The sequence below is a fragment of the Salminus brasiliensis genome, chromosome 1 (genome assembly GCF_030463535.1).
Source record: "Salminus brasiliensis chromosome 1, fSalBra1.hap2, whole genome shotgun sequence".
Taxonomy (NCBI): Eukaryota; Metazoa; Chordata; class Actinopteri; order Characiformes; family Bryconidae; genus Salminus; species Salminus brasiliensis.
The window spans coordinates 97,354,570-97,372,878 of NC_132878.1; the positions used below are offsets into that span (position 1 = coordinate 97,354,570).

Below are 18,309 nucleotides of genomic sequence, written 5' to 3' on the forward strand. Positions count from 1 at the left end.
CCCACCCGTAGGATTCCCGTTGCCATAGAAAAGAAGAATGCGCTTCTCTGCCGCGTACAGAGGAGCCTGCGAAATGGGACGCAGCCTCCAAAGGGTGCAGCCCCCTGAACTGGGACACAGCTCCTGCACTTCTCTCAGCCAAATCAGCTCAGTGTGGGTCCAGTTCCAGGTCCAGAACCACATGAGCTAAAAACTGTGTGTGTGTGTGTGTGTGTGTGTGTGTGTGTGTGTGTTACCTGTCTGAGAGTGAGTAGGAGTGCCAGGTCTCCAGTGTGTGAGCAGCTCGCTCCAAAGCCCACAGCTTATAGAACAGCAGCATATTCAGGGCGACCAACACTACCAGACTAGAGAGAGAGAGAGAGAGAGAGAGAGAGACAGAGAGAGAGAGAGAGAGAGAGAGAGAGAGAGAGAGAGAGATTGTGAGATAGAAAGAGAAGACGAAAGGCAGGTAATACAAAACCTGAGACAGTAAACATCTGTTCTGAACCACAGTCCATGTTCAACACCTGACCCAGAAAAATCAGATTCAGGGTTTTAGTGTGAAACGCTCGGTTCTAGATAACCTCCCCCAGTCAGAGCTGGAGTTCTACAGTGGAGGTTCTAGATAAGCTCCCCCAGTCAGAGCTGGAGTTCTACTACAGTGGAGGTTCTAGATAACCTCCCCCAGTCAGAGCTGTGGTTCTACAGTGGAGGTGAAGGGAAGCAGACGTCTGAAGCTCTAATAAAAGCTCCTCACAGAAAGTTCTTCACCTAATGGTGATGAAGACGCTGCCTGATGCCTGAGACACGGTTCTACCAGAGTTCTGAGAAGAGTTCGGCTCTAGAACCTGCTTTTAGAACCAGATCATTAAAATGGTGGAGGGATACATGCTGCAGGGTGTAGTGCAGCTACAGAAAGTAGTCCCTAAAGAGAACTGCATTAGTTCAGATTCTCTATTCACTATTTTACCTTCATCATCATCATCATCATCATCTTCATCATCATTCCATATAAAACTCAGAAGACTCGTGTTGTAGCTGCACTGGTGGGTTTGGGTAGGGAATAAATTATGGGCTATATCTGTGTTGTTGTAGTCATGGAGACCGACGCCTGCTTCCATTCACCTCTGAACCCCTGACTCTGATGGGGAGAATTTTGGTGGTCTTTCCCTTTACTTGTACTGGATCAGTCTGTTGAACATTACTAGAACACACCTCACTGACACAGACACAGGTCCATAAAGAGCATACTGTACCTGATACAGATCCTACACACAGCACAGGAGGAGGGACGCGAGAGAGAGAGAGAGAGAGAGAGAGAGAGAGAGTCGCACCAGCAAGATGTTAGCAAGCAGAGAACGAATCAGAGGAAGGAAAAGAAGGACGACAATGATGAGGAAGGGAAACACAGGGGATGCTGGGAGGGGGGGTCTCCCATCCAAACTGACTCAAGCCCATTTCACTCCAGGTGCTACTAGAAACGGGCCGATACCGATCACCCATAGAGATTCAGGGCGGGGCTCAATGCTTCTGGACTCATTAGGGCTTTTGACTCTGATACTGAATGTACTGGGCTGAGTGATGGGTGTGGAGAGGGGTGTCCGGTGTTCTGATACTGAGTACTGGTTAATATGGGAGCGTACTGGTTAATATGGGAGTGTACCACCTTGTGGGGTGAAACAGGCTTTATGCTACCCCCCCACCCCCAAGTCCGTGGTTATGAACCATAGGTTGGAAATGGAAAAAAAACAAAACTATAAAGAAACAAAATAAATCAATTTCTCTTTTAACTTTTTGTAATTGATGTATTACACTGAACACACCTCTAACACACACACACACACACACACACACACACACACTAGCATAACTCACATGAAGCTGATGATCAGCAGGATGGTGGAGATGTTGTTATTGCCAGCTGCTCCGCGCCACCTGTCTCCAACCTTCAAGAACTGAGCACCTGAAAACACACACAACCACATTTCACTGAGAACGACCCAATTTCATTACTGACTAATTAACATCTACAGTACGCTCCTGACCCACCATCACATCTACAGTACGCTCCTGACCCACCATCACATCTACAGTACGCTCCTGACCCACCATCACATCTACAGTACGCTCCTGACCCACCATCACATCTACAGTACACTCCTGACCCACCATCACATCTACAGTACGCTCCTGACCCACCATCACATCTACAGTACACTCCTGACCCACCATCACATCTACAGTACACTCCTGACTGACCCACCATCACATCTACAGTGCACTCCTGACCGACCCACCATCACATCTACAGTACGCTCCTGACTGACCCACCATCACATCTACAGTACACTCCTGACTGACCCACCATCACATCTACAGTACGCTCCTGACCCACCATCACATCTACAGTACGCTCCTGACCCACCACCACATCTACAGTACACTCCTGACCCACCACCACATCTACAGCACACTCCTGACCCACCATCACATCTACAGTACACTCCTGACTGACCCACCATCACATCTACAGTACACTCCTGACTGACCCACCATCACATCTACAGTACACTCCTGACCCACCATCACATCTACAGTACACTCCTGACTGACCCACCATCTCATCTACAGTACGCTCCTGACCCACCATCACATCTACAGTACGCTCCTGACTGACCCACCATCACATCTACAGTACGCTCCTGACTGACCCACCATCACATCTACAGCACACTCCTGACTGACCCACATCACATCTACAGTACACTCCTGACGCACCATCACATCTACAGTACACTCCTGACTGACCCACCATCACATCTACAGTACACTCCTACTGACCATCACATCTGCAGTACACTCCTGACCCACCATCACATCTACAGTACACTCCTGACTGACCCACCATCACATCTACAGTACACTCCTGACCCACCATCACATCTACAGTACACTCCTGACTGACCCACCATCACATCTACAGTACACTCCTGACTGACCCACCATCACATCTGGCAGTGGTGGTTCAGCGGTTAGAGCGCCGGGATATCGATAACAGGGTTGTGGGTTCGATTCCCGGGCTCGGCAAGCTGCCACTGTTGGGCCCTTGAGCAAGGCCCTTTACCCTCTCTGCTCCCCGGGCGCTGGAGTTGGCTGCCCACCGCTCTGAGGTGTGTGTCTGTACTCACTGCCCCTAACACATGTGTGTGTGTGAGTGTGTGTTCACTACCAGATGGGTTAAATGCGGAGGACACATTTCGCTGTACAGTCCACACTGTACAGTGACAAATACGTGCACCTTTACCTTTACCTTTACATCTACAGCACACTCCTGACCCACCATCACATCTACAGTACACTCCTGACCCACCATCACATCTACAGTACACTCCTGACCCACCATCACATCTACAGTACACTCCTGACTGACCCACCATCACATCTACAGTACACTCCTGACCCACCATCACATCTACAGTACACTCCTGACCCACCATCACATCTACAGTACACTCCTGACTGACCCACCATCACATCTACAGTACACTCCTGACCCGCCATCACATCTACAGTACACTCCTGACCCACCATCACATCTACAGTACACTCCTACTGATCCACCATCACATCTACAGTACACTCCTGACCCACCATCACATCTACAGTACACTCCTGACTGACCCACCATCACATCTACAGTACACTCCTGACCCACCATCACATCTACAGTACACTCCTGACCCACCATCACATCTACAGTACACTCCTCACTGACCCACCATCACATCTACAGTACACTCCTGACCCACCATCACATCTACAGCACACTCCTGACCCACCATCACATCTACAGTACGCTCCTGACTGACCCACCATCACATCTACAGTACACTCCTGACCCACCATCACATCTACAGTACACTCCTGACTGACCCATCATCACATCTACAGTACACTCCTGACCCACCATTACATCTACAGTACACTCCTGACTGACCCACCATCACATCTACAGTACACTCCTGACTGACCCACCATCACATCTACAGTACACTCCTGACCCATCATCACATCTACAGTACACTCCTGACTGACCCATCATCACATCTACAGCATGTAGGTTCTCACCTGTATCTCTGCCTTCTCTCTCCTCTGTGATCCCTCGCTCAGCCCTCTCCCCAGCAGCCCCTGGCCCCTCCCTCTCTGTGGCGCGTCTGGAGCAGGTGCGTTTACGTCTGCGCAGGCCAGCCGCTGCCTTCGCTCCGTCTGCGCCGGGGCCTTCTCCCACACCCACCACGGACACCTCTGACTGCAGCAAGGTCTCCAGCTTACACACCTCCACCTCTACACACACACACACACACACACCATTCGGTCAATTTAAATTATGATTCTTTAAGAAATGATTCACTGAATCATAAAATCACCAAAATGTCTTTAATTATTTATATATACTATATACTCATATGTGTGTGTGTGTGTGTGTGTGTGTGTGGGTGTGTACCCATGTGTCTGTAGTACTCCTCTATTCCACTCCAGGTATTCTTCTCTATCAGAGCTTTCACCAGACTCCACGGCTGCTTCCTGTAGCAGATGTCAGACGAAACCCTGCAAATAGGTCCAATACATATAAGATATTACTATTAAATATAGGTACTTATAAAAGGACAAAAGTATTGGGACACCTGCTCATTCAGTGTTTTGAAATCAAGGGTATTAAAAAGAGCTTCCCCTGCTTCTGTTGGAGTAACTGTCTCTACTGTCCAGAGAAGAAGACTTTCTACTAGGTTTTGGAGGAGGAGCATTGCTGTGAGGATTTGATTGCATTCAGACACAATAGTTTTAGTAAGGTCAGGATGTTGAATGATGATGATCACCACCCCAACTCATCCGAAAAGTACTGGATGGAGCTCCACCACCATCATTCCAGAGAACACAGTTCTTCCACTGCTCCACAGCTCCTCAATGCTGGGGGGCTTTATACCCCTCTAGCCCACGCCTGACATTATTAGGCAGCATGGAGTCAATAGGGTCATGATGTTGATCTGCTGCAGAGGGTCTCATTCTATTGGCAGTACTTCTCTACAGGGACTAGACAAGCTGTGTGTGCATTTGCACAGCAACAGGTGCACTGTAGATATATGTGTGTGTGTGTGTGTGTGTGTGTATTACCTGAGCCTGCTCTTGGTTTTGCTGACAGCTGTAAGGCAATATCTGTGTGTGGTGTAGAAGTAGTCCTGATATGGAATGCCTGAGGTGATCACCTCCGAGTCCACAACGTAACACTCCCCACGAGAACTGCTCTTATACAGAGTCTATTCAACACACACACACACACACACACACACACACACACCAGCAAAAACAGTGTTTAGTTGTAAAGGATAAAAAGACACTAATGAGAGATCAGAGAGAGATCCCCATTTCGGAATCTACACCCACCTGCGTCTCCACCACGGGGGCTGTTTTAGGGCCCAGGGGGTTGTTGATGGCGATGGTGTAACTCAGCACTCTAATACTGTTCCCACTGCTGACGTCCTGCTGCCAGTCCTGCACTGAGAGATCTGAGAGAGGGGGGTGAGAGGGTGAGAGAGAGAGAGAGAGAGAGAGAGGGAAGAGAGGGAAGAGAGGGAGATAGCGAGGGAGAGAGAGAGAGAGAGAGAGAGAGATGGAGATAGCGAGGGAGAGAGAGAGAGGGAGAGTGAGAGAGAGAGAGAGAAAGGGAGGGGAAGAGAGAGAGGGAGAGAGAGAGAGAGGGGGGGAGAGGGAGAGAGAGAGGGAGAGAGGGAGAGAGAAAGGGAGGGGAAGAGAGAGAGAGAGAGAGAGAGAGAGAGAGGGAGAGAGGGAGAGAGAGAGAGAGGGGGGGAGAGGGAGAGAGAGAGGGGGGGGGAGAGGGAGAGAGAGAGGGGGGGAGAGAGGGAGAGAGAGAGAGAGGGAGAGAGGGAGAGAGAGAGAGAGGGGGGGAGAGGGAGAGAGAGGGAGAGAGAGAGAGGGGAAGAGAGAGAGAGAGACAGAGAGAGAGAGAGGGGGGAGAGGGAGAGAGAGAGAGAGGGAGAGAGGGGAAGAGAGAGAGAGAGACAGAGAGAGAGAGAGGGGGGAGAGGGAGAGAGAGAGAGAGGGAGAGAGGGGGAGAGAGAGAGGGGAAGAGAGAGAGAGAGACAGAGAGAGAGAGAGGGGGGAGAGGGAGAGAGAGAGAGAGGGAGAGAGATATACAGAGTTGTGATATCCACTAGTGATAGCCACGCCCCTTCCTTCTTCACATGATCTCTACTCAGAGGTCAGCAGGAGCTGCCAGCTGGTTGCTATAGTGTTGCTAAGTGGATGCTATGGCATCCCAGGCGGCTGCTATGGTGCTGATAAGCAGTTACTAGGTGGCTGCTAAGATAGGTGGACCCTAGATAGGTGCTATAGTGTGGCAAGGTGACTGCTATGGTATTTCAGACAGTCGCCATGATGTTGCTTAGTGGCTCCCAGGGTGTTGCTAAGAGGCTGTTAGACAGCTACTATGGTACCCAAGGTGGTATCTATGGTGTCTCAGGTTCTTGCTCAGGTGTTGGCATGTTGATGGCTGGCTGTTACTGGTGTTTTAGTATCATCGTTACATTTGATGATACTTTTGCACGCTATACATTCCGTTGTTACGCGGCAACCGTGCGTCTGATCACTGCACAACCGGAACAGTGTAGGGCTGTCGCAACATTTTTATGTTTTTAAAACTACATTAGAGCGATTGCCAACAATCGCACACATGAAAACGAAGAAATCTGTGGGAAAAGTAGATACATTATATTGGCCAAAAGTTTCTGGACACCTGTTCCTCCAGCTTTTATCCAAAATCAAGCATATTAGCCCAACCTTATCTCCTCCTTTGCTGCCCTAACACCCTACTATACTCTACTGGGAATACTTTACACTATATCTAATGAACGCTGCTTTGAGGAGGATTTGATTGCATTCATCCCCTCGAGAGTAAGGCATCAGGTCAGCTGAGATGAGGTACTGATGGAGCTCCATCCCTCCAGACAGTGCAATGCCACTGCTCCACAGAAGCATCAGTAATGAAAAGAGTGTAAGAGCTGTGTGCTGCCTGTAGGGGGCAGCGTACTGACCAGTGAAGTGGCGCTGGGTAAAGAGATGCTGGAGGAAGTGTGTGTCGGAGAACAGCAGCTCGTGCAGTTTGTCCACTCCAATCCTCAGAACCGTGTTTATGTGCAGACGGCCCCTCAGATCCGCACAGAACGACTCCACCTCGCCTGCAGACGGGACACAGAGTCAGTGAAGGATTAAGATAAATATGCAAATAGCCTCTATTTTGATTGGCTGTTGTGTGTTGTGAATCATTAAAAAAAGCAGTCCAGCAAGCTTCAGTGTGAACAGGCAAGGCTGAACGGCTGTGGACGCTCACTCTCTTCCTGTGTGTCGGAGGAGTTGCTGGGGTCGGTGGGCAGCTCCTCATCGTTCGTCATGTCCAGCGATGAGACGTTACCCAGACCATGCGGACCGGACGTTGTCGCCGCCTGACTGGCGGGTTCTGACTGGCTCTCCTGCCCAGCCTCCTCCGTACTCTACAGCAGAACCACACAGAAACATATACAGCATTTAAGCTCCGCCTCCTCAGCGTATATCACAATACCTACATTTAGAGTTATTAATATTCACCCTAATGAGAGACTGTAGCTCCGCCTCCTTAGTGTATATCACAATACCTACATTTAGAGTTATTAATATTCACCCTAATGAGAGACTGTAGCTCCGCCTCCTTAGTGTATATCACAATACCTACATTTAGAGTTATTAATATTCACCCTAATGAGAGACTGTAGCTCCGCCTCCTCAGTGTATATCACAATACCTACATTTAGAGCGTTATTAATATTCACCCTAATGAGAGACTGTAGCTCCGCCTCCTCAGTGTATATCACAATACCTACATTTAGAGAGTTATTAATATTCACCCTAATGAGAGACTGTAGCTCCTCCTCCTCAGTGTATATCACAATACCTACATTTAGAGCGTTATTAATATTCACCCTAATGAGAGACTGGAGCTCCGCCTCCTCAGTGTATATCACAATACCTACATTTAGAGCGTTATTAATATTCACCCTGAGAGACTGTAGCTCCGCCTCCTCAGTGTATATCACAATACCTACATTTAGAGCCTTATTAATATTCACCCTAATAAGAGACTGTAGCTCCGCCTCCTCAGTGTATATCACAATACCTACATTTAGAGCGTTATTAATATTCACCCTAATGAGAGACTGGAGCTCCGCCTCTCAGTGTATATCACAATACCTACATTTAGAGCGTTATTAATATTCACCCTAATAAGAGACTGTAGCTCCGCCTCCTCAGTGTATATCACAATACCTACATTTAGAGCGTTATTAATATTCACCCTAATGAGAGACTGGAGCTCCGCCTCCTCAGTGTATATCACAATACCTACATTTAGAGCGTTATTAATATTCACCCTAATGAGAGACTGTAGCTCCACCTCCTCCTCAGTGTATATCACAATACCTACATTTAGAGCGTTATTAATATTCACCCTGAGAGACTGTAGCTCCGCCTCCTCAGTGTATATCACAATACCTACATTTAGAGCCTTATTAATATTCACCCTAATAAGAGACTGTAGCTCCGCCTCCTCAGTGTATATCACAATACCTATATTTAGAGCGTTATTAATATTCACCCTAATGAGAGACTGGAGCTCCGCCTCTCAGTGTATATCACAATACCTACATTTAGAGCGTTATTAATATTCACCCTAATAAGAGACTGTAGCTCCGCCTCCTCAGTGTATATCACAATACCTACATTTAGAGCGTTATTAATATTCACCCTAATGAGAGACTGGAGCTCCGCCTCTCAGTGTATATCACAATACCTACATTTAGAGCGTTATTAATATTCACCCTAATAAGAGACTGTAGCTCCGCCTCCTCAGTGTATATCACAACACCTACATTTAGAGCGTTATTAATATTCACCCTAATGAGAGACTGGAGCTCCGCCTCCTCAGTGTATATCACAATACCTACATTTAGAGCGTTATTAATTATTATTCACCCTAATGAGAGACTGGAGCTCCGCCTCTCAGTGTATATGACCAGTGTGTGCAGTGTGACACTTACTGCAGTGGTGGGGACAGGCGTAGCCGGGGTGGTGGAGTGTGTGGAGTGTGTCGGGTGTGTGTTGGGGGGTTGTGGGGTGTTCTGTGAGCTGGGCGGACTCGGTTCTGGCTCGGCGCTCGCTCTGACAGTGGGAACCTCCACAGGAGGACAGGAGGAAGACGACGAGGATGGAGGAGAAGAACCAGGAAGAGCTACAGCAGCCTGATCCAGCAAATCATTAACACACACAGCATCATCCCCCGGCCTGAGAGAGAGAGACAGAGAGTTTAGCCCCGCCCATTCAGCCTACAGCAGTTTAGACCCACCCATTCAGCCCACAGCATTTTAGCCCCACCCATTCAGCCTACAGCATTTTAGCCCCACCCATTCAGCCTACAGCATTTTAGGTCCGCCCTATTCATAGCCCACAGTCCCAAACTAACAGCTTGTTGTGCATTTCAGTCTAAACTGCTTTGAGAAAAAGTCTCAGCCAATCGGAACAGAGCTCATTTGCATACAGCAGTCTGTAAAGTTATAGCAGGCGTTATTAGTGGAGCTGATGAAGAGCAAGATCTCAGTCCAGTAGAGCAAAATAACACCAGTGAGCAGAAGAGGAGGAGGACTCGGCAGCGTCCATGCAGCTGAACAGACTGCGGGTCAGTGTGTACTCACAGCAGGCCGTTCATATGCTCCGCCGTGGGGGACACGTAGTCATCGTCCTCACTGGTCAGACCCAGCTCAGTGCCGTAACACTGATGCACGATGTGCCACAGCTCCTTAGGAGACAGCGTCTAACACAGAAACACACACACACACATACACACACCAGATCAGCCCTCTTACATTACAGAGCAGAATATACACTGCACAACTACAGGAAATGGACAAAAGTATTGGGACAGCTGCTCATTCGTTGCTTCTTCTGAAATCAAGGGCATTAAAAAGAGTTTCCTCCTGCTCTACTGTCCCTACCGTCCCGAGAAGAAGACTTTCTACTAGATTTCTACTAGATTTAGGAGCAGCATTGCTGTGAGGATTTGATTGCTTTCTACCCCTCTAGCCCACGCCTGGCATTAGGCAGCATGGTGCCAATAGGGTCATGATGATGATCTGCTTCAGAGAGTCCTATTCTATCCTATCTGTGTCAGCAAGGGGTGCAGCTTAAAGCATCTGAATGCATTCATTAGAAGGGGTGTCCACAAACATTTGGACATGTAGAGTAGAAGTAAAATAGAAATATGAATAATTCATTAATAATTCAGAGATATTCGGAGTGTACAGTGACTGAGAGAGGCTCACCTTGTCCATCAGAGCGTTCTGCCACAGCCTGAAAATCATCATGTAGCTACGATCTCTTGCTCCGAAAGACGTGAAGAAGTGCTGAGGAAGGAGTGAGAGATTTACAGCTTTACAACAAATAAACCATAAATATAAAATATATATTTTGTTACATTTCATTAATAAAATAAATAAATAAATAATATCATGCAATACCATCAGCCAGATGGTTTTTTATTTATTTTTAGGCCAAAATTAATACATAAATAAATAAATTCAACATTTATACTGTAAATACAGTTGCGAATATACTAGAAGAGTTGGTTAGCAGAGTGTATGCTATAATAATACTAATAATAATAACAATAATAATCTTTATTTCTTTTATAGAACCTTTCAACCATAAAAATGCAGCTCAAACAGCTTCTTAAAAACATTTAAACAAGGACAAATCAGAAAGTAGCTTCATAAATAAATCAATTAAAATAAAAAATAATTACTAAAAGTAAATTAATAAATACATTAAAAAGATGGAATTTAAAAAAGGAATTAAAAAACTTAAAAAATAAAATAATATATATATATATTTTTTTTTTAATTGCTGACCAATATATAATATATACTGGTGGCTCAGTGGTTAGAGCTCTGGGCTAGTGATGACAGGGTTGTGGGTTCGATACCCGGGCTGCCGAACATAGCCCTTCACCTTCTCTGCTCCCCGGGTGCTGGAGTTGGCTGCCCACTGCTCTGGGTGTGTGTGTGCTCACTGCCCCTAGTTCACTAGTGTGTGTGTTTCACTGTACTGTACCTTTACCTGCTAACACACTCTGCTAATGTACACACTGCATAAACACCGTTAATGTAATCACACACACTGCTAACTAACTCTGCCGGCACACACAGACAGAGTGTGTGTGTGTGTGTGTGTGTGTACCTTCTCCTGCTCGGTGGTGATCTGGATGGCGTTGGGGATGAGTTTGGCGGTTTTCTCCTTGGTCAGGCTCGTCACGTCCTTCAGCAGGATGGTGATCTGAACAGCAGCGGGAGGAACACACACACACTGTGATGAGGACAGTCACTCTTCACAGTAGAATCAGGTGTAGCTGGATAGGTGTGTAGAGGACGGAGCTGGTCTGTGTTTGGCTTTAATCTGGGCTACAAACACACAGCTAGAACCCAAAATACAGAACGTGTTCTCATATTCTGTCACACAAACAGAACATTAAATGCAGTGTGTGTGTGTGTGTGTGTAGCAGTGTGTGTGTGTGTATTTGGTTCTTCAGTATTTTTTTTTTTTTAATCCCAGATTTGATTACATTTCATTGGTACAACTCAGAATACACACACACACACACACACACACACTGACCGGCCACTTCATTAAAACCACCCTAACGTGTACGCGTGTGTGTATGAGAGACGTACAGTGGTTTCCCAGCGGAAGATGTTGCTGTAGAAGCAGATCCAGTTCTCGGACAGATAGAGCCGGCCCTGGAGGAGGATGTCCTTCTGCAGAGCACACGAGTAGTCTACACACACACACACACACACACACACACACACACACACACACAGTTCAGATTGAAGCTAAAACACACACACACACACTTTCGAGAACCTCAGAATGTCCCCATCACACAATGCTACCAACACTCGGAGGATGAAGGCTAGTCTCAGCGTGCTAACTGCTGATTCTGCTACATCGGCTAAGAGACGCCCACGCTGGCTAGCATCGCCCACTCAGAGCGCTGGGGGACCATCCTACCCACCCAGCGAGAGAAAGAGAGAGAGAGAGAGAGAGAGAGAGAGAGAGATGGGGGGGACAGTTATGTTCTCAGGGACTCCCAGTTACTGACGTATGGCTGTGGCAACACTGAGGACTGAACCAGAGGTCTGTCTATTATTATATACTAATTGTAATTAATCAGGGAGAACTCACATTAATCTACATCTCCGTTTCCATGTCAATTCTATTATAAGGTCAGACTGTACACACTGCCCATCACCTCTTCTCTACTGGCTCCATAATAGTGCTCAGTGCTTGGGCCCCGCTGATTGCCATTGTGATTTAGACCTGAGCTGCAGGGTAGTTGTGTAGTTCTGTGTGTTTCTAACTCTGATAGTCAGCTTCTTCACCCACAGCTGATCAATTTTAAAAGATACTGTAGAAATAAAAACATTTGGAAATTGAACTTTACACTAAATGTATTAATCTGTTTAAAATGTAAAATATAATAATAATATATCTGCTAGCTGGGAGAATAATGGCGTAAGCTGCTGCTGTGCTGTGATTGGGGGAGGTCTGGAGGTTTGATTCAGTCGGTAGACGTGTGCTTCTTCAGTAGACAACAGGAGATGCTAGGCTAACACTGCTAACAAACACTGGACATGGACTGTCACCAATCTAATCTAAAAAAAACATCTTTATTTATTCATATTTTGTTAAATTTTATCCACTTTTTATATCCCACATTTTCTTCTCACTCTGGACCACCAATTACCCAACCCAACCCGTACGTAACTCCCCCCAAATCGCACACAATGCCCCCCGTCACCAGGGAAGCGCCACATACCTGGCTCCAATGTACATCACAGCCCGCAGACGCCAGCGACTGCCAGCAGAAGCTAGTGATGGCCCGCAGACGCCAGCGACTGCCAGCAGAAGCTAGTGACGTCCAGAAGATGGCAGCGACAGCCAGCAGACTCCAGCGACTGCCAGAAGATGCCAGTGACGGCCAGTGACTGCCAGTGACTGCCAGCAGACGACCAGCAGAACCGCAGCAAAGCAATGTGGGGAGACAGCGCCATCTACCCACCCTGGAGAGAGCAAGGCCTACTGGGCTCTCTCGGGGCCTCGGCTGACGATGGATTCGAACCAGCGACCCTCTAAACCACTCTCCTAGTCTCATAAACCACATCCATCTACCAGCTGATGAAGATCTGGAGTGGCTCTGAGAGGTGGGTGCCTGAGATTGGTGACAGTCTAAGCCCAATGTTTGTTAGCAACGTTAGCCTAGCATCTCCTGTAGTGAACTAAAGAGGCTCACGTCACATCCCGGAGAGGTCTTGTGCTGACTGACTGAATCTGGAGTCAGAGATCCGTCGTGATCATCAGAATTTCCCTTGAATTATTACTTTAAATTATTAATTAATTAATTTCACAGGGTTTGCATGTTTGGGAAATTCCCAGATGTGTTGAGATCTGCCGAATTACTCCACACACACTCACCCACTATCAGGCGCTCAGTATCCGGAAGCTTCTTGAAGATTTTCCGGAAGTCCTCGTTCCTCTGCTTATAGGTGGGGCTGAGCACCTGAAGGTGCGAAATGTGACAATAATACAATACAAGATAAAAGCCAGCAGTGAATCAAGTGAATTAACCCTGCCCCCACCCCCAAATTACCCCCCCCAACCCCCTGCATACTTACATTGTACCAGCTTTGCATTTTCTGCAACACAGAGAAGGAGAACAGGCGTGATTAACTGATTCACAGCATCTCATCAAAAACACACCCTCAGCTCAGGTGGAGTCCACCCACACCCTCAGCTCAGGTGGAGTCCACCCACACCCTCAGGTCAGGGGGAGTCCACCCACACCCTCAGCTCAGGAGGAGTTCCCCCGCATCCTCAGCAGATCTCACATCAGCACCACCTGCCCAATACTGAGTGGGTCCTCTTTGCTCTTTGCGCCGCCTCAACAGCTCTGAAGGTGTCCTGCTGTGGTATCTGGACACCTTCAGACGTTAGCAGGAGGTGGGCGGGGCCTCCATGAGCATCAGTTCACCGGTTGCCCTTCCTTGGAGCACTTTTGGTAGGTACTGACCACTGCATAGATCTGATGCCTGATGTTCTGGAGATGTTCTGACCAAGTCATTATCTAGAACATCACAGTTCTTCTCTTGCTGCCTATCCAGCCCTTGTAGATGAAGATCAGTGCTCTGACCTGGCAGTGGTGCTAATGTTATGGCTGATCAGTGCATTTCTGGAATAACCTTCGACTGCTGTGTTGCTGAGCAACCTAAACCTACTGTTAATGAATTACATGGGAGAATATGTGACATCCAAGGCATCCAGTGGCTCGTAGCTGTCAGTTATAAAAACCCTACTGTAACATTTGTAAAGGTAAAGGAGAGCTCTTGTGTGGAGGGCGAGTGGGTGGTTGGGGGGGGGGGGTGTCTTACCTTGGCATTGCGTGTGAAGTGTCGTGTGGCAGCAGGGTAGGAAGATGTTGATGAGGGTGTGGTGAGCTGGGGGCTTTCAGATCCCCCTCCAGCGCTGCGGTCAGCAGAACCCTCCCCCTCACTGCCCCGACCACCCAGCATCCGCCGCCGCAAAGACGGGGAGCTGCCCGGGGTGCTGCGAGGAGAGTTACTGGCAGTACTGCAGGAGAGAGAGAGAGAGAGAGAGAGAGAGAGAGAGAGCAAATAGTCATTAATATGAACAATTAATTTATGAACAATAGCTAAAACTAAAGCTAGCAGAGTGAGTGCAATCTACAGTACGCTCCTGACCCACCATCACATCTACAGTACGCTCCTGACCCACCATCACATCTACAGTACGCTCCTGACCCACCATCACATCTACAGCACACTCCTGACTGACCCACCATCACATCTACAGCACACTCCTGACTGACCCACCATCACATCTACAGTACGCTCCTGACCCACAATCACATCTACAGTACACTCCTGACTGACCCACCATCACATCTACAGCACACTCCTGACTGACCCACCATCACATCTACAGTACGCTCCTGACCCACCATCACATCTACAGTACACTCCTGACTGACCCACCATCACATCTACAGCACACTCCTGACTGACCCACCATCACATCTACAGTACGCTCCTGACCCACCATCACATCTACAGTACACTCCTACTGATCCACCATCACATCTACAGTACACTCCTGACTGACCCACCATCACATCTACAGCACACTCCTGACTGACCCACCATCACATCTACAGTACGCTCCTGACCCACCATCACATCTACAGTACACTCCTACTGACCCACCATCACATCTACAGTACACTCCTGACTGACCCACCATCACATCTACAGCACACTCCTGACTGACCCACCATCACATCTACAGTACGCTCCTGACCCACCATCACATCTACAGTACACTCCTACTGATCCACCATCACATCTACAGTACGCTCCTGACCCACCATCACATCTACAGTACACTCCTGACCGACCCACCATCACATCTACAGTACACTCCTGACCCACCATCACACCTACAATACTCTCCTGACTGACCCACCATCACATCTACAGTACACTCCTGACTGACCCACCATCACATCTACAGTACACTCCTGACCCACCATCACATCTACAATACACTCCTGACTGACCCACCATCACATCTACAGTACACTCCTGACCCACCATCACATCTACAGTACTCTCCTGAACCACCATCACATCTACACACATCTACAGTACACTCCTGACCCACCATCACATCTACAGTACACTCCTGACTCACCATCACATCTACAGTACACTCCTTACTGACACACCATCACATCTACAGTACACTCCAGACTGACCCACCATCACATCTACAGTACACTCCTGACCCACCAACACATCTACAGTACACTCCTGACCCACCATCACATCTACAGTACACTCCTGACTGACCCACCATCCCATCTACAGTACACTCCTGACTGACCCACCATCACATCTACAGTACACTCCTGACTGACCCACCATCACATCTACAGTACACTCCTGACCCACCATCACATCTACAGTACACTCCTGACCCACCATCACATCTACAGTACACTCCTGACCCACCATCACATCTACAGTACTGAAGGATGCTCTACAGTGTTAGGCTACGTTTATCTGCTCATGGTGAAATAACAAGAGGTCAGTAGATGGAAGTGAGAAACCATGAGCCTCAAACCCTGCTGTTCCTCCTTCAGCAGAACCTCCAGCAGAATCAGAACCTATCTGTAAACAGGCTAATTCTAAACCCCCCAAAATTGTTGATATCATCACTCCCTGACATTTACATAAACCCCGCCCACCAGCTGTCTGGCGGCTAAACGTAACGTCCACTTCAAGGGAAATTTGGAAGTGGGGCTAAAAAGGCTCTGAAGTGAAACCAGGTGGCCAATGCAAGGCTATTTAGAGCAATGGAGCTTTTGTAGCAGCTAAGCGCTAACACTGGTAGAACTGAAGCTGTAATCTAGCTAAAAGCTAACGCCAGGCTGACTGGCTACAATCTCTTCGAGTAGCTAAGTGGAAAACCAGCGTGTGTCAAATAACAGGGTGGTAAAACTGAATATGAGCAATTTCCATCCCGACCGAAGTCCCACCCTCCCTGTTTGAACACCAAACAGCAGCTTGACCAGGGCTGCAGTGTTTGACAGGCTGCAGTGAAACCCTTCAACCAAACCTTCAACAGCTAAGCGACCACATCGCTTCAGAAACGTCCTGCTTCCTCACAAACACCTGCATCAAACATCAAATCTCACATACGACACAGAGCCTCAGACCACCACCGGAAAAAGCCTCAGCCACAGAGTTTCACAGAAACCACAGGTGGCCTTAAAGCCACAGTCTGGGGAAGAAATACAACGTACACTATATGTCCAAATGTTTGTGGACACCCTTTCTAATGAACACATTCAGCTACTTGCAAATGCAGACAGTAAACATCATGACCCTATTGGCACGATGCTGCCTAATAATGCCGGGCGTGGACTAGAGGGGGGTAAAGCCCCCCAGCATTGAGGAGCTGTGGAGCAGTGGAAGAGCTGTGTTCTCTGCAATGATGGTGGTGGAGCTCCATCCAGTACTTTTGGGATGAGTTGGGGATGATGAGGTGGGGTGGTGATCATCATCATCATCATCATCCAACATCATCCAACACCCTGACCTCACTATCACTCTTATCTGTCGCTGAATGCAATCAAATCCTCACAGCAATTCTCAAAGCTCCAAACTCTAGTAGAAAGTTGTCTTCTCTGGACAGTAGAGACTCCAACAAAATTTGTGATTTCAGACAAATAAATGAATGAATGAGCAGGTGTCCCTATACTTTTGTCCATTTGGTGTATTTCAAATTCAGGAGTAGATGCTGTGGAAAAACAGCAGACGCTCCAGGTTGGGATGTAAATAGTGTGTGTGTGTGTGTGTGTGTGTGTGTGTGTGTGTGGAACTCCAATCAGGGTAAGAGATAACAGCTGTATTTATATAAAAACAATCGTTGCCAGGCAGCGTCCAGGTAAAATAGAGGCGTCCACACGGACCAGGCTGTCTGTCCACAAACGCAGAGCTTTATCTGATCATCGGCGCTCGGAGAGGTGTGAAGAACATACATGAGCAGCCAGTACGAGGAGAGGGTATAAATATGCACCCCTATATGACCACAGGACTGACCACCACAGAGCAGACGGTAGGATTTGGGTGGTGTCTGTCCACTCACTGTCCACTCTATTAGACACTCCTACCTAGTTGGTCCAGCTTGTAGATGAAGGTGAAGTCAGAGCCAGAAGCTGTGATCTGCTGCTGCTTCACAGTCAGTGGAGGTCATCCTCTAGTCCTTCATCAGTGCCCACCGGACCGGACGCTGCTGGCTGGGTGTTTCTGATTGGTGGACTATTCCCAGTCCAGCAGTGACCCTGAGGTGTTTAAGCACTCCAGCAGCACTGTGTCTGATGCACTCGTACCACCAGCAGCTCAACACACACACTACTAACACACTCACCACCTCCACCATCAGGTCAGTCAGTGTCACTGCAGGGCTGAGAATGACTGACCCACCACCCCAATCCTACAGTCTGCTCTGTGGTGGTCAGTCCTGTGGTGGTCAGTCCTGAGCATTAGAGGACAAACAGGGTGGAAGGAGGCTGATAACAGAGAAACAGCTGGATAC

At 47.9% G+C, this 18,309-nt stretch overlaps 1 protein-coding gene across 1 annotated transcript in view; it reads right to left on the minus strand.

Annotated features, from left to right (window-relative positions):
- Positions 1-18,309, minus strand: part of gramd1a (GRAM domain containing 1A) — a 39,151-nt gene that overhangs the window by 3,075 nt on the left and 17,767 nt on the right. Inside the window, exons 2-17 of the mRNA XM_072682748.1 lie at positions 14,562-14,760; positions 13,809-13,829; positions 13,609-13,693; positions 11,805-11,908; positions 11,314-11,409; positions 10,401-10,481; positions 9,774-9,892; positions 9,123-9,366; positions 7,385-7,544; positions 7,089-7,232; positions 5,422-5,543; positions 5,152-5,294; positions 4,484-4,587; positions 4,108-4,323; positions 1,855-1,942; positions 237-344 (exon numbers count right to left, since the gene is read on the minus strand). Of these exons, the coding sequence (XP_072538849.1) occupies positions 237-344; positions 1,855-1,942; positions 4,108-4,323; positions 4,484-4,587; positions 5,152-5,294; positions 5,422-5,543; positions 7,089-7,232; positions 7,385-7,544; positions 9,123-9,366; positions 9,774-9,892; positions 10,401-10,481; positions 11,314-11,409; positions 11,805-11,908; positions 13,609-13,693; positions 13,809-13,829; positions 14,562-14,760 (2,034 nt within the window). The remainder of the gene's footprint in view (positions 1-236; positions 345-1,854; positions 1,943-4,107; positions 4,324-4,483; positions 4,588-5,151; positions 5,295-5,421; positions 5,544-7,088; positions 7,233-7,384; positions 7,545-9,122; positions 9,367-9,773; positions 9,893-10,400; positions 10,482-11,313; positions 11,410-11,804; positions 11,909-13,608; positions 13,694-13,808; positions 13,830-14,561; positions 14,761-18,309) is intronic.